The sequence below is a fragment of the Cladophialophora yegresii genome (genome assembly GCF_000585515.1).
Source record: "Cladophialophora yegresii CBS 114405 chromosome Unknown aczIN-supercont1.1, whole genome shotgun sequence".
Taxonomy (NCBI): domain Eukaryota; kingdom Fungi; phylum Ascomycota; class Eurotiomycetes; order Chaetothyriales; family Herpotrichiellaceae; genus Cladophialophora; species Cladophialophora yegresii.
In genome coordinates this window covers 4,342,762-4,358,163 of record NW_006913045.1, presented here as the reverse complement: position 1 = coordinate 4,358,163, position 15,402 = coordinate 4,342,762, and the positions used below count along the sequence as shown (strand labels likewise).

General features: G+C 53.9%; 7 protein-coding genes across 7 annotated transcripts; 2 read left to right on the top strand and 5 right to left on the bottom strand.

Annotated features, from left to right (window-relative positions):
* Positions 1-224: 224 nt before the first annotated feature.
* Positions 225-1,418, bottom strand: A1O7_01564 (uncharacterized protein; the record flags this gene model as incomplete). Its single annotated transcript, XM_007755600.1, has 4 exons — positions 225-348; positions 405-858; positions 965-1,247; positions 1,314-1,418. 4 exons carry the CDS (start codon positions 1,416-1,418, stop codon positions 225-227), a joined length of 966 nt encoding a protein of 321 aa, XP_007753790.1.
* A 305-nt stretch (positions 1,419-1,723) lies between these two features.
* A1O7_01563 (uncharacterized protein) lies at positions 1,724-2,833 on the bottom strand (the record flags this gene model as incomplete). The annotated part of the gene is made up of 3 exons (XM_007755599.1): positions 1,724-2,157; positions 2,211-2,369; positions 2,419-2,833. The coding sequence occupies 3 exons, from the start codon at positions 2,831-2,833 to the stop codon at positions 1,724-1,726; spliced, it is 1,008 nt and encodes a 335-aa protein (XP_007753789.1).
* Positions 2,834-3,087: 254 nt separating this feature from the next.
* On the top strand, positions 3,088-4,251 carry A1O7_01562 (uncharacterized protein; the record flags this gene model as incomplete). Its single annotated transcript, XM_007755598.1, has 1 exon — positions 3,088-4,251. One exon carries the CDS (start codon positions 3,088-3,090, stop codon positions 4,249-4,251), a length of 1,164 nt encoding a protein of 387 aa, XP_007753788.1.
* A 1,048-nt stretch (positions 4,252-5,299) lies between these two features.
* A1O7_01561 (uncharacterized protein) lies at positions 5,300-6,622 on the bottom strand (the record flags this gene model as incomplete). Its single annotated transcript, XM_007755597.1, has 1 exon — positions 5,300-6,622. The coding sequence occupies one exon, from the start codon at positions 6,620-6,622 to the stop codon at positions 5,300-5,302; it is 1,323 nt and encodes a 440-aa protein (XP_007753787.1).
* An 897-nt stretch (positions 6,623-7,519) lies between these two features.
* Positions 7,520-9,039, bottom strand: A1O7_01560 (uncharacterized protein; the record flags this gene model as incomplete). The annotated part of the gene is made up of 5 exons (XM_007755596.1): positions 7,520-7,644; positions 7,710-7,818; positions 7,880-8,256; positions 8,318-8,363; positions 8,428-9,039. 5 exons carry the CDS (start codon positions 9,037-9,039, stop codon positions 7,520-7,522), a joined length of 1,269 nt encoding a protein of 422 aa, XP_007753786.1.
* A 751-nt stretch (positions 9,040-9,790) lies between these two features.
* Positions 9,791-10,758, bottom strand: A1O7_01559 (uncharacterized protein; the record flags this gene model as incomplete). Its single annotated transcript, XM_007755595.1, has 3 exons — positions 9,791-10,510; positions 10,562-10,650; positions 10,740-10,758. The coding sequence occupies 3 exons, from the start codon at positions 10,756-10,758 to the stop codon at positions 9,791-9,793; spliced, it is 828 nt and encodes a 275-aa protein (XP_007753785.1).
* A 2,390-nt stretch (positions 10,759-13,148) lies between these two features.
* On the top strand, positions 13,149-15,037 carry A1O7_01558 (uncharacterized protein; the record flags this gene model as incomplete). The annotated part of the gene is made up of 2 exons (XM_007755594.1): positions 13,149-13,680; positions 13,728-15,037. 2 exons carry the CDS (start codon positions 13,149-13,151, stop codon positions 15,035-15,037), a joined length of 1,842 nt encoding a protein of 613 aa, XP_007753784.1.
* Between the last annotated feature and the right edge of the window lie 365 nt (positions 15,038-15,402).

Below are 15,402 nucleotides of genomic sequence, written 5' to 3'. Positions count from 1 at the left end.
CATGCTCTGGGCTCGTAAGACGACGATTGTCCAAGTTCGCTCGGCTTCAGCACTGCCTTTCCAATGTTTCGGTATCCATCCATGTCCGGCGGGCCCATTTGCCATATCAGCTCATGCCTTCTCCTGGAGACGAGACCATGTGTTGTAGCATGTCGTGACATTATGGCTCGATGTCTGGACTGAGCTGAGACGGAACGAGAGCAGAGCAGAGCTAAGCAGATACCTCAGACCGACTCGGCTGTCTTGGCAGCGATGTCTTGAGTATCCGCAGTATCAGCCATGGTGGTGTCACCATCCTCAGCAGCAACATCGTCGTCGTTTTTGTTGCCCTCGGGGGCCTCAGCGTCCCTGTTCGACCAATGTTAGCAGAGATGTGTGGAAGGTCGAAGAGGGGTAGGACATACTCAGACTCAATTGCAGGGAGATTGGGCGTCGCGGTCTTCTTGGTAGGATGGACTCCGTTCGCCTTTACGACGGCACCAGCATCGTCCACTTTCTTCACCTCGGTAGCCTCTGCTGCAGCGTGTTCGTCAGGAGTGGCAGCGGGCAGAGCTGTCTCATCCTTAGTCGCAGCTTCGGACTTGACCTGGCGGAGAGGAGCGGCTTGCTTTCCCTTTGCCGGAGTAGCTTTGGTAGGAGTGACCTTGGCTTCGTCTTCGTCCTCAGCGCCATTCTCCACAGCAGCGGCGGCGGCTTTCTTCTTCGCGGGCGTTCGGCGCTTCTTTGGAAATGGCTTCTCCGCCTCATCGTCATCGCCAGCTGCTGGGGCCTCACCATTGGCAGCGGCCTCGGCCTCCTTCTGAGCCTTGGTCTTGCGGCCACGCTTCTTCGGAGTGGTAGTAGGCATCTTAGGGGTAGCTGGAGCATCTGTCAAGCAGGTTAATTGGAGATGAATTGGAGGTTGGGACGAAAGCAGGAGTCAGAGATAGACATGAAGGTGCTTCAAACATTGGTTGACACTCACCTTCAGACTCGTTCCCTTCGCCGTCTGCTGGATCGGTAGAAGCAGCCTTGTCCTTCTCGTCGCCTGAATCGTTCTCGCCGTCGTTGTCACCAGATTGAGCCTTGACAGCTTTCTTAGCAGCAGGCTTTCTCGTAGTCTTTGGCTTTGGAGACGCCGCAGCAGTAGATGCCCCATCGGTCTTTGGGGTGGTACCGAAGACCTTTCTCTTGACAGCGCACCAGGCAGTGTTGGCAGAATTGCTGTTCTTGGAACCGAGAGCTTTCGCTAAGCCATCGTAGTCGACCTGACGAAATTGTCAATCGAGGCCAGCACATTTGGATAACTGTCTCGATTATAGATCGGGACTCACCTGAATTTCGCCGCTCTTGAGATTCTGAAGGCCGGCCAGGAGAACTTCTTGCTCACGAGGAGTCAAGCCCGCCATTCCTCCCTTGTTCTTGTTGTCTTCCGACATCGTGACTGCCACACAGATGCGTAGATGGATATGGCGTGGGGAAGAGTAATAGCGATGGCGGGTGGTGTGAGGTTGAAGTAAATGTGTTCCTAACTGACGATAAAAAAAAGGAGATTGAGATGAGTCGAGGCAACCTGGAAAGCGTGAACCTGATCACATTTATATCTGAGCCTGGACCCACGTTATGCCGATTCTTGGCCTATTGTTCTGCAAGTGAATGGCATCCGAAAGGTCTGCCGCACATGTGCCCAATGACAGTGACAATGAGGTGAAAGGTAGCTGATAATCTTTCGGATGTCACTCGCTCATCGCCGCCATTTGGACGTGACGCTGCTATCGACCCCAGTCAATCGTTCGTACACCTTGGACCAGATACCTGGAGTGACATCTCGTGCGGCCCTGCCACCAGCTGATTCGGGCCGTACATAGAACTGAGTTGGATTTGACCTTAGAAAGAAGCCTCGAGTGACAAGTGGTCCTACCCATTCAAAGCTTACAGGCCGCAGCAAACTCTTTGCAGGTCGCGTATTTGCGACGTTCAATGACACGACATCCGTGATCATAGTTGATCGCATGAACCTCATTTCCAAGGTAGCGTCTGCCGGAAGATTTGTGGCATACGACATGGCCAGCTTAGGAGAGCCTTGAGCTGACGGTGGTAGTCGAAGAAAGATCTCAGTCACCATGGGCCTGAGAGCCCAGTTTATGCATACGAAGGGCATGGCGCCAGCCAGCCATACTACCGACCAGAGTTAGCGGATCAGGTCTTTTGAGGTTGCGGCAAACACATACAGGCAGCGACGGTCCACATTGAGCTGCCACTGACCCAGTGGGCTGGAGCTACTATGATAGTGACAAAAGCGAGGGCCATTATGCTGGTGAAGCGGAGGAAGGTAAGCATGTATATTCTCCCGTTGCCCGCCGTGTATATACGAATTCTCCTCTTGTACACTGTAACCCGTCAGCCGTCACTGAGCCATCAAGAAGCGGTCGAGACTACCTTTGGGCTCCGGCCGAGGAGGCAGCTTCCTTGTCAGCTGCTCGATGTGAAGCCGCTCCTTCGGAGACAACCTCAGACCAGGGGCGATGTCGGCCTTGGGGATGACCTTGAGAGGCACTGAAATCTTGCGGCCACTGTCGAGAGATGTGGCCTCGTCTGGTCGTAGAACCAGTTCCCTGTCCTCTGGCGACGGCGCAACTGAAGGCTCTGACGGTTGGGCATTGTCCTTTTTTTGGGCCTGTAGCCGACTGTGAACGACTTGGATGGGTAGATTCTCATTCTTCCTTGGTTCAGACCCTTTCAGTTGGCGCTTGAAAGTGCTGAAACCAGCTCGTCTTGAGGCAGCATGCTGGCGTGAGCAGGCGTAGAAGGCATGGCGGATATCGGCCACCAGAACCGGAGGCAGGCTTCTCATTGACCTTTGGAATCGGTGATCAGCAACACAGTGGCAGCAGTCTGTATCGACGCGATCGTAACAACCAGAGGAATTGGAGATGTTACGCGTTTGTGAAACTCGGTGGAAACTGCGCCGAGAAATGGATCTCGCAGTTGACGACCTCCACTTTCGTCCTCTACCTCAGTTGCTCAGTCGCATGTAACGTCACCCAGCAATGTGTTCCAGCAGTAGGTGAGCTGAAGGAGAGACGCTGCCGCCAGATTGCTCTGAAAATGTGGCATTGGCAGCTGGAATGGCCCTTGACGACGGTCTCACTCATCTCTCTTCTGTTCTCGCATAGCCTGGCATACGCTCCACTCTCGGATAGCACCATCCTAGACCTCCTCCCCCAGCCAGATACGGCTGATTTCGACATACATACAGGCAATCTGCTCGCTCCGATCCTGATTCCTCGGGTGCCAGGCACTGACGGCTCAAGGAAGGTGCTTCAACACTTCGTCGACTTCTTCCACACTTCCCTTCCAGATTGGACTGTATCCTTCCAGAACTCGACTGCGAAGACGCCTACACATGGTGACAATGAAGTCCCTTTCGTGAACTTGATTGCCACCCGAGATCCGCCAAGGTCAGACCCTGGCAACGTTGGGCGCTTGAACTTGGTCGCCCACTACGATTCGAAATACCAGCCGGAGGGATTTATTGGAGCCACGGACTCCGCTGCGCCATGTGCCATGATTATGCATGCCGTCAAGTCCATCGATGCTGCTCTGACCAAGAAGTGGGACACAATGCGAGCGCAAGGTTTCACTGATCCTGACTTTGAGGAGCAGAAGGGAATACAAGTCTTGTTTCTTGATGGGGAGGAGGCTTTTCTAAGCTGGACAGCGACAGACAGCATATATGGCGCCAGATCCCTTGCGGAGGAGTGGGAACACACCGTGCATCCTGCAACAAGCATTTACAAGAACTACCTCGACTCTATCGAGCTGTTCGTCTTGCTTGATCTGCTCGGCTCCTCGGAAGATCTACCCATCCCATCGTGGCAACATAGTTCTCATTGGTCTTATGTGCGGATGGCTGAGGCTGAACAACGTCTTCGAAAGTTGGGTTTGTTCAGGAGCAAGTCCCGTACCTGGCTCCCTGAAAAGGACAAGAAAGAAACAGACCGATTCCAAAGCTATGTCATGCAGGACGATCACCTCCCATTCATCGCCCGAGGCGTCCAAGTCTTGCACCTCATTCCTGCTCGGTTTCCTAGCGTTTGGCATACCATACGCGACGATGGCGAGCATTTGGACATTCCCACCGTGGAGGATTGGGCTCTCCTCACAGCAGTATTTGCTGCCGAGTACATGGAACTGGAGGGCTTTTTCGAAGAGAAGCCGGCTTCGCAGAGATCGAGGAGGCACGAACTCACCAGTAAGGATGAACTATGAATCCTCTGTCCTCAGTGACTTATCTGACTTCTGAGTTTGAAAGGCTGAGCGCCGACGAGACGTAGCTCGCTAGAGGGTACAACGTCAAGTACCCTCCAGTACAGCCTTCTCACCAAGCGTCGACCCGCCGCCAGCAACTCTGTTCCGAGTGGCCCAAGCATGTAGCCACGGAGGTTGGCTCTTGCAATGGTCAACCGAGTCCTTTGACTGGAACCCGCGTGGTGGGCAGAGTTTGAAGCCGAGCAATGGCAAACTTCTACAACTTCTCACTGTCGACGTGTCCTAGTCAAAAAGCTACTCTGCATCTGCCTGACAAGACGCCTAGCAACCAGTTCCAGGAAGGCAGCCGCACAAGGAACCAGCTCAATATGTGCACGGAATATGCAGATCGTCATGCATACTTTCTGATCGACCTCTGCTGCGTTGTCAGAGTTGCACTTGCGGGACCCAAAAGGCACCAATATATAGGATGAGGTATTGATCTCGATTGGACTATCGCGATCAACGTCCCTTCTCATCCACAACTTCGGAGGACAAGCTCACAAACTCCACATATCAACAACTGGACAATACGGCCTGGTTAAGGGAATCATTCCGGGGGAAACATGAGGGTCACAGTATATTGGGGATACTCTGCACCGGGTCGTCCCCTTTAGTCGTTCTGTTCCCATGGCCGCCATTCTTGGTCCTCCCACCACATGGGCACGCGGATGGAGTCATTCGTCTTCCCTACACAGTGATGAGACTACCAGGGTCAGCGGGAACCAGGCTGGTGAGATAGTATTCAAATTCATGGTCTCTTCGACAGATGGATATTTGTTGCAAGAGATATCGATGCCTCGAAATGGAAGTGGAAGAATTTTCTCAGAATGAATGTGGATTGAATTCCCCGCCATGTCGGATGGTAGCCTCAACTCCATGCTTGATAATAACACAAATTTTGAATCTAATTCATTACACGTACCAATATTCAGCATCCTGAACTCATTAACATTCAAGCGCCAGCGCTATTCTGATCTCTCCCCAGGTGCCATCGATCCGGCCACCCCTACCGCTGCGGCCACTGCTGCGGCTGGGTCGACGGCAACTCGGACACCATGCTCATCCGGTCCAGGTAACTACTGGAATGACCCGAGCCTCGTGACACCATAGACTGTGGCCGCTCCCGGGGATATCCATGCGCATTGTTGAGTTTTTGGACGTAGAAATTCTCCGATACAATGCTACCCGCTTCTGACTGGGCTTGCTGGTTGGGGGAGCCCGTGTAGGTCCCGCCGTCAGAGGCGGAGCCCGACAGCTCAGACATGGTGCTTATTCGATGGTTGGCCACCAGAGAATCGCGTGATGGGTCAGACGCCGACAGCTCGGACATGGTGCTCATCCGATGGTTGGGCGAGCCCGTGTAGGTCCCACCATCCGAGCCCGTCAGCTCCGACATGGTGCTCATCCGATGGTTGGCCACCTGAGCATCGCGTGACGGCGGTGCCAGATGGCCTGTATGGTACATCGAGCCCGGCAGCTCGGCGACGAATTGCTTTGGTGGTTCCGGCTGCTGCTGCTGCTTCAGAGCAGCGTAGTAACTCATGCGCTGCGGGTGGACAACGGCTTGTTGATGATAGCTCATCCGCTTGTCCTCGTTCCGGAATGCCGGGTGATTGGCCAGGGTCTGCCAACCCAGGTCCTGCTGCGGGGACAGCATCTGTGGCGACAGCGGTCTGTTATATATCGCGGGGGAGTTCACGATCTGGGAGTTGGACATGTGTGAGCCCGCCTGGAATCGGGGCGTCCCGGGACCGGCGCCGGGGGTGATGGGCGTCAAGCCCATCCCCATCGTCTTGACCGTCTCCTCCACGCGTTCGGCCTTTTTGAGGATGCGCTCCACCAACACCTTGTGTGCGTTGTCGAGGTTTTTGCGCACAAACGAGGTCATCAGCATGTTACACTTCATGTCGCCGTCTTCGCGGATATACAGGCCCTCGCGGGGCACATCCAGCCCCAATTCTCTCGGCTCCGGCGGTTCGCCAGGTAGAGTACCCCCGATCGTCCACTTTTCCCGGATGTCCAGGCCCATGGGCGCATAGATGTGTGTTTGTAACCCGTTCGGCATGTCGTGGAAACATGCTTTATAGCTGACTTTGCCCTTCATCATTCCGCCGGGCAGGAAATGGATTTTGTCCGTCAGCTCCTGCCAGGCACAGTCGAGGAACTCGTCGGCGGGGGCGTCTCGGGGAGTCTTTATGGGGTGATGTTCGATGACGAGCGGGTTTAATTCGATCATTTCATCGTGGTTGTGCAGCATTGCTATCGCGACTTCTCGCGATACCTGTGGAGGGAGAGGGGTAATGTTGGTGAAGAGTGTGCGTTTCGGCATGTTGACAACGGCCGTCAGCCTGCTCTCGTGGATGTGGTTTCTCGGCTGGTGATCAGACTTCGTAGACCGATTGACGTTGTGACTTTTCTCAAACCCGGAAGGATGGACAGTGATGGTAGATCAGTGCCTCTTCCTCGTGCAGCGATTGCAGCGAGAAGCTGCCTCTATGGGTGCAGTTTAAGGGACGGTGTCGTCCAGATCGGCACCTTGTCTGTGCCTGAGTCGGCATGTTACTGCTAAGCTGCCGCTAAGCAAGCGGTTCATTTCTTGGTAAGAATTCATCCTAAGAATAGCGTGTTAGTGCTTATCAGCTTTCCGCGACGTCCAACGGTGCCCAAAGCCACGATTCACAGGCGAGGGGTTGTGGCTGACAGCGTCGGTATTGGTCCAGGCCCTGCTCTGGAGCCTCGGGGTCTCCCGCTTCAGCCTTCCCGTCGCGTTGACACCCTCCTTTCCGGCTAGTGCCACGGGGGACTTTGGTTGTCGATCCGGCATGTCCACCGAGGCTCGTGCATTATTGTGCATTCGAAACACTGGTTTCGCGGATGTAAGGTGACTTCTTGATGGAAGCAGTGGCTGCAAATACGTATGGAGTACGTACTGAGATATAGCCCGTCGTTCTGGGCGTGTTTGCATCTGGGAGGAGTGACTGTTCTCCTCGGGCGATCACGTCGTTAGCGCAGGCCGACCTACGATACTCCGGATACGTAGTAAGTAATGTGCACTGTGCCCGGCGTTCGACGTGCTGAGTTTCAAGGACGTTGTGGACAATCCGACTGACACCAGATCCGGCTAAGACTTTCCCCTTCTGGGACCGCACCGCCTTATTGAGCCCTGTTAGTAGATCATCTGGATCCCGAACTCGAAACCCATATAATAATTAGTGCGCCTTCGCCACTATCCCAGATTGTTCAATCTTTCTACAGCCTCGACGCTCATGCAGAATGTCGGATCGAACGCCTTCAGCCCAGGCTCCTTGTATATGGCCAGCGTCGCGAGGCCGAGATAGGAGTGCAGCAGATCTGTGATGGCTTGCAATGAGCCGGAGTCTTCAAAAACGCATTTGGTAGTATCGGAGCTGTCTCACCAGGAAGTTCTCCGGGTCCCTTGGCGAAACCGCCAATTATATGTGTGACTTTCCCGAGCAGATATCTTCGCATTGCCTCGGAATCGACCAGATGATGCTGACGGAGTATCTGCTGGTACATCAGTTTGGAACTTTGCAACATCTCGCTTCGTTCGTCTGGATGCACTGACTGCAAGAGCTCCCACATTCCAGAAGCAGTAGCACGTGTCTGCCATCTTCCCACAGCGGCCACAGAAACCAGCGATTAGTCTCTCAGGCTCTAGACCTTCCTGCATCGAAGACAAGTCAAATAATGATGGCTGGGTTCCAAGTTGTTTGATGTGGTGCTCTGGAGCGGGTTGATCTTCGGGTTGATCGTCGTCGTCCTCCTCGTTCTCATCCTCATCCTCATCCTCTTCGATCCAGGTGGTCTGCCGGTCCAGCATCCAACGGGTACAGCTGGCAAGGTCAACTTTGGCTTGTCTGGCCATTTCGTCAATCGATACCGCGGGAGTCTGGAGAAGGCTGAGAAACGAAAGCGTCGCAATCCCGCAATAGTTCAGCCCAGCTACCGCGGAAGTCAGCATGTGAGTAGTCCGACACCGACCTAACAGGGGAGGAGGACGTACAGTGCGATTCCAGCAAAGGGGCTTGACCTATCCCGCCCTCAATCGACTGGGATAGCCGCAATACGTCAGCAGTGGCCGGTCGGTCAATAGACTTGAGAACCCCTCCTCACCTGGCAGTTTGCAATATATCGTCGCAAGCCCAGCTCGTCGAAAGGCTGGTTTTCTTTTGTCGTCTGCTCACGTCCTCCTCCTTTGCCTTGTAGGATCTTCATAATCCCCACCGCGCACATGCAGTGTCTCGGGTCATCTGCCCCTTCCACGGCGTCGTCCTCGCCCAGAAACTCGCCAAAGCTCCCATTCGGCCGTTGCAGGCTCCTCACCCACGCGAGACACTCTCTCTTTTTGACTCTCCCCAGATCATCTCCCAGGAGCACCAACGTAGCTAGCGCGAAGAACGTGTTGGGCAGGTTCGCTGGGTCCCAGTGCCAATTATGGTAGCTGCGCAGCCCGGCCAACATCGTGCCCGTGAAACCACGAAACCCGCCTGTGTGCGCGACTTGGCAGCTGTAGACCCATTCGATCCAGCTGCGCTTCTCGGTCGGCGGGACGACCGTGTCCAGCGCGCCCAGCAGATCCAGCGCCGCGACGATAAAGAAGCCGAAGCTCATGCGGCTGGATTCGCCGGACGTGTACGGCTCGGGCAGTATCTGGGCGCACCGTTTCCAATATTTGATGTGCCGCTCCTTGTCGAGACGGTAGACTTGTTCCCCTGAGGGAGGCATGACTGCAGTGGGGGGTGGGCACTGGGACCTGGTGCTGGGAGATCAAGATATCCGTCTAGCATTAGATACCGGATACCATATGCCGTATATCGTAGAACCTATCCAGTATACCCTATCCCGTATACCGAATCAGCAAGTTATTCAACAAGTCCCCGCCCTTCGTCGAGAGAAGATCAGAGTTGTTGGTGGACAAGCTCGAGAGTCGGATTCTTGCTGAGGCCGAGGACGGTCGAAGCCTAGCAAGGACATGCACATAGAGAACGGCGCACAATGCACGGTGAATAGTCAGTCAAACTGTGAGAACTTCTCATTTTACCCTAGCCCTGATAGCTTTGCTTTGCCGCGCAAAAGACTGAGTCTCGGGACGTGCCGTGTGATGTGTGCATTATTGGCAAGTGAAGTAAACTAGTGAGAGGGATGCAAGTATTGGATTCGACTCGCTTCAACATGTCCTTGGTACCATAGCCACGTTGATCAACCCAGTGAATGGTACCTAGGGACCCTTGTGTGACTGTGACTGGAAAATCGTGCCTTGAGTGGCAATACATGTCTGATACTTGAATGAATTTGAGTGCACCGCCTGCCTGCTGCTGATAGCCCCCGTCTATGTAACCGTCTCTGCTTCATTCATTGTCTTCGTCTTCTCATGAAAATGACTCGCCCGAATCTGCTCTGCTCTACTTATGCAATATGCTGAAAAGAACCTGTCGCTGCACCTGAACATGGATGTTGCGCTGCTACCAACCTCACGTCACATAAAGTCGTCCTCACCCAATCCATCATCGTAGCTAGTCGTGTCTGCGACGCCTCTACCCATATCCCGCGTTGCGGCGAGAGAGGACTTGGTCTTTGCTGCCTTGCTCTTCTTGCCACCCTTCTCCTTTTCCTTCTCCTCCTTCATCTTCTCGTTACTCAACGCCGTGAGGGCGCTCGCCGCCTTTTTGATTTCTGCACTGGGCAAGTCGGCGCATATCTGTTTCACGAAGGTAGACACCCACAGCGAATAGTGCGGTTTCGACGACGCGGCTGTGAGTAGTGGCACCAATGTGGCCGAGAGGGCGTCAAACTGCGATTTCGTGGCGGGTTTGAACAGAGGATACTTGGAGAGATCAATCGCCTGGCCGGGGTTCGCCTTGTCTTCTATTATCACCGCCTTGTTGGGAGCGGTTCGCGACTTCGGCCCCATCCCGACGTTGGCAAAGAGATCCTGGGCGTGTTTGAGATCGGCATCCTGTTCGGTCTGCCGTAACCTTGCACGTTTTTCGGCGTCATCCTCTTCCTCTGAGCTCTCCTCTTCTTCTTCCTCGGCGCGTCGGCGTCGGTTCGCCTCACGGTGCTCCTCTATGCGCTGAGACTTTGACTTCTTGTTGGCTGCGGCTTCGGCGTCGGCTTTGGCCTTTGCTGCGGCTGCTTTTGCGGCTTTCTCGCGTTCGGCTTCGGAATCCTCTTCTTCCTCCCAGTTATCCGCGACCTAGAAGTCGTCAGTCTCGCCATGCAGTCTGCCGCGAAACTGCTAACGTACAGCGTCAGAGTCTTCTTCATCGGCAAACTTGCGGCGTGCGACAGGAACGTCTACGGACTCTTCATCAGAGGACTCCTCGGACTCCTCGTCTGCGTCGCAAGACAGTTAGCACAATGAGACGGAGACTTCTGCTTGGTGCGAAGGCAAATTGCCCCGCCATCCGTTCATGACGACTCACCCCACTTCGAAGGAGGCATGCTTGTGTGGCTACGCGAGGTGTCACAGTCGATTCGTCTTTGTTGCAGGCGATCTTTGATCGCAGCTGTATGCGGGTAACTGTTCAGAGCGAGACGGGTTCGTATCAGATAGAGAAGGGGATGCGCCAAAGTGCAATTCACTGACAGCGAATTTTGACTCTGAACTTGGAAGAAGGCGCTGGACGCCAAGGGATGGCAAGACTATTTGCGCATCACCCGGATCGAGACTAGTATGATGCCGCCCTACCATCACCCACGTTGTCAGCGCAGCTCCCTTGGGGTCGCCCGTGTTTCTCCAGTCCACCAAGTCGTGACCACCAAATGGTGATTCGCAGTCAACACACGGCAACTGCTATCGTGTAGAAGTCTGCCGCTGCCGTGATGGCCACAGGAACGGAGACATCCTTCCTGGACTACTGCGTGGAAGCGTACCTCGTTTTACAGTCCTCCGCTGAGACTCGTGGGCCTCCCTCACTCCTGAGGTCCAGAATGGCGCCCATCCCGGTGTGGCGATGAGTTCAAAACCCTGCGATGAGATCGTCGACAGATCCGTGGACGTTACTGCAACACGATAATGTTCATTAGAAGTTAATGACGTACTAGGTATTGTTACTCCAACTAAGAGAGTCTCAGACCCCAGACCACCCGAACATCCGAAGTGTCATATTTCCAAGCCGTAATGCGCGAGACAAGCAGTCAAAGCCGGACATTCTCAAACCTGGTCGTTGTGTCCTACTACAAGAACTCGGGACCCTCGATGATCCGCGTGTCCATGTTTGGCCAACTGCGGACGACGGCAGACTCCCACCCGTTCAGTCGTAAAGGGGTCGTCTTGGATCGCGAAGATGATATAGGTGCCATTCTTACAAAGTCAGATGCAACTAAGATCTGAAGAGCCCGGGAACTGGTCTGCGTCCTTATGGCATACGCATAGCATCTCGAACAACCAGATGGGACCAGGCCGTTCAACTCATATGGTTGCACCATAACCGAACTGAGGAAACAAGCTGAACATATCTAAGCCCGTGGCGGCTCGTGATTGCCCAGATTGTGGAGCGATCGAGCCCAGGAAGAGTCCTTTGCATGATCCACTTTCGCGAAACTCACATCCGTTTGAGGCGAACTTCTACAGCTCAGGAAAGAGGAGACCAGAGCACCGACGCAACAACCGAGGAAGCACCGTCCATGCCCTCAGCTGCAGACTCGCCGGTACGAGTTCCATCTGGGTCTGAATAGCACTCAGTCAATACCACCAGCAGGGACCTGGGTGGGAGACCTTCAGCGAACTGGTCCTCTCCTTGCCCTCTGCGATGAAATGTCGACGAATCAATCGGAGCGGCATCAGGGAATTTCTTACATATAGAGTGATTCCTACGGTCGTACTCTATCCAACGCCGAGGACAAGCCTCTTGTGGTGCTGACGGCAAACTTTACTGCATCGTTTGCTGTGTTGGGAAGGGTGCCTCGCGACGACGTTCTAGACTGTGGTAGGGGATATCCTAGGCGTCAGACATCGCCTCCTTCCAAGATCGATACAGACCATCTGGCAAGACCATGCGAAGACCAGCTTTGCGCATCGTCTCCCACTGATATCGGCGACCCCGGTTCGCTCGCAATCTTCGAAATACCGTCACCTAAGGCCTCCATGCGTTCAGGCCTAGTCAAAAACATGAAGCTGGGCCTCCTGCGGTTCATCCTTTCTACCAATCGGGCAGACCGTCTAATCGATATATCACAACACCTCCACTTCACGACACCTTGGCGCGACAAATCCATCCAGACATTAGGCGGATAAAGCGGAAAAGGAAGAACAGCTGGCAAAAATCCATGACGCCATTGATGCATATTGTGGTACGGCCGCGTTCTAGACGACCGTCGCGACTAAGCGATTGCTCCGGCCACTTGACCCGGGGCATGCGGCTGGGCTTGGCTTGCATCAAGAGTGTGCGAATCAGGCAGGTAACGGTGCCAATCAAGCCACGATGCATTGTGCTCAGCGCATGGCCATTTCGAATTGCCAAACTGTGACTTGTGTCAGCCAGCCACCGAGCATATATCCGGTGAACATACCGGCTTCACTTGAACGCAGGTGAGTGTTGTAACTTGGCTGTCTTGGGAAAACCTCAGCTCCCTTTCGCTTCAATGCGTGATAGGTAAACTCAACGTTCTAGAGCGGGCGACGTTCAGCACGCAACTGTGCCACCATGATATTGGCAATGGCGGTTGTTGCACCCTTCCGACGCCAAGTCCATGGCCGGCTCAGCTCCTAGAAGTTGATATAGAGTTTGCCGTGGAATAACGGTCCGCATGGCTCTGAGCTAGGTTTATTCTCTTTGGTCTACAATAAGCCACCTCAAAGTTAAAGCTTTTATCTCTATCTCGTTGTCATTATGGGCGCGGATGGCACAGTCGTTATCACCTCACATGCTCCGAGCGAGCATGACCTGCAACAACAGAGACCACCTCTACCGCATCGCGTTGCAAACGGCACTCGCTCCTGGGCGTCGCGGTTCTTTCCATGGTCTGCTGATAAGACGGAGGTTAAGCTTCAGGATATTACGAAGGCTCGATACGTCCCATGGGCAGGTCTTGGTGCTCTGGCTCTGTCTGGGTTGACTATTCTATTCTCTTGGATAGTCCTCAGAGTCATCGACGGGCATAAGCAGAGGGAGGAAAGATACCTGAAACCTGCGTCATGGCTCTCCGCTATCCTATCCGGCAATAGCGTTCTTCTTGGCTACGCGATGAGCGAAGGTATCACTATAGCTTGGTGGTTTACTGTATCTCGGAGAAATGCCACAGTCTGGGATATTCATGAAGCTTGGTCACTTGGTTCCAGCCTTTTTACTGTTCTGCGGGCTGGAAAGAGATTTAACTATATCGCACTAGCAACACTCTTTGCGGCGTCGATTCCCCTCAATGGTAAGTCTTGCAGGTCCGGTTGGGCTATAACAGCTAATGCTCTATAGGCCTCCTCTTGCAGAACGCCATCACGACTGTACCGGGCACTCATGTGAATACAACCATGATCAAGGTGGGCATGGCTCCCCACCTACCGAAAGGATTCTCTGCCGACCTATCCGATGGTTCTATCAGCACCTATGGTCAGATCTTCTCGCAAGCTCTTCTGTTTGCTGATCGAGACCTTACTACCTCCCGTGTGGACCCCTTCTACATCAATGCTCCAATGTGGAATGGATCCGGGAGCTGTGGCGCCGATGACTTGTTAGGCACGTGTACTGGGCGGGCCAGCAGTCCTGGCTTCGCAGCTGAATGTGTGGACTTCTCCGAGCCGTTTGATATTGACCCTCGAAGTCACAACGGTCAACCATTTTCTGCAATGATCTTCTCCAGCAAGATTGACTGGGACGTCAACACTCCAGGTGAATTCAACCTCACGCTACGCCTCAAGGATGCTTCCGATTGTGTGGGCCACTACTTGGGTCGACATTGTATATTCCGTGCCGCTCAGGTAGAGTACCCTATTGCGCTGTTCCCAGCCTCTGGATTGGACGAGGGGTCCATCCTAAGAACCATTGATATCGGCACTAGTTTCAATGTCCTTGGTCTGGAGCCCAATACCAGCCCCGACGATGATCATATCCAGGACTACCTCACAGTACCTTCAGAGGCTGATTCGTCAAACACTACATATGGCGGTGTTGCGAGCTATCTCAAAAATGTCTACGAGGCCGAATTGAACTGGGACTGGAACGGTACGCATTGGCACATCAACTCCACAGGGAAGCAAGCAAAGTACGCAGTCATTGAGTCTTCCCTCCTCGATGATCCGGGTCGCCCTCAGAGCACTTTCCCTACAAGCTCACTGGCAGATCCGGACTACTGCAGAAACAGGCTCGACACGTACCAGGCTGATGGTCACATTTATTTGGAGGATCAATTGAAGGATCGTCTGAGGCATCTCATGTTCTTGTCCAGCGTCATGCAGAATAACTACGACCCCAATGTTGATTCTGAATCCCTCCAGAATGTTACCGCCCAGAGGACCACCAATGTTGCGCAGTACAAGATCCTGTATCGGTACTGGGCCGGTTCCCTGGCGGTAACGGTCACCATCATCTGCATGATCATCCCGACATTCTGGGGCTTTTGGCTGCTGAGTGGCAAACTCACGTTGAGTCCCGTCGACACGGCCACAGCGCTGGAAGCACCAGTTGTTCTGTCAGAAAACGGCATGAGAAACTCAAAGTCGCGGCTGAAGGAAATCGGGTCACGGCCACTTTCCTCCGTGCGCCGAGACGGTTCAGCTACCCCCTAGATCGGTCCCCCAACCCTGGACAATACGGACCCGAGTGAGATGTCAGGATGACCGCGACGTCCATCGAAGTGGGTACCGTGGAAGGAGAAACTGCTCAGCTTGAAACGCCCGGTCAGCGACCGCGGCTCGGTTACCCTTCGCTTCAGTGAAGTTCAGAGTCCTTGCCACTACTAAGTCGTTGGTGTTCACTGTTGTATTTACGGAGTACAGCCAGTTGACATGAGATTGGGTTTGTGTTGAGGTCCCAAGCGACATGACACACTTAACATTCACATGGCTCGAGCAGAACAGTGCCGATGCCTCATCACTCATTGTATTCATAAGTTATGCACTATTGAACCACCCTTCAAACTATGCTTCCATCT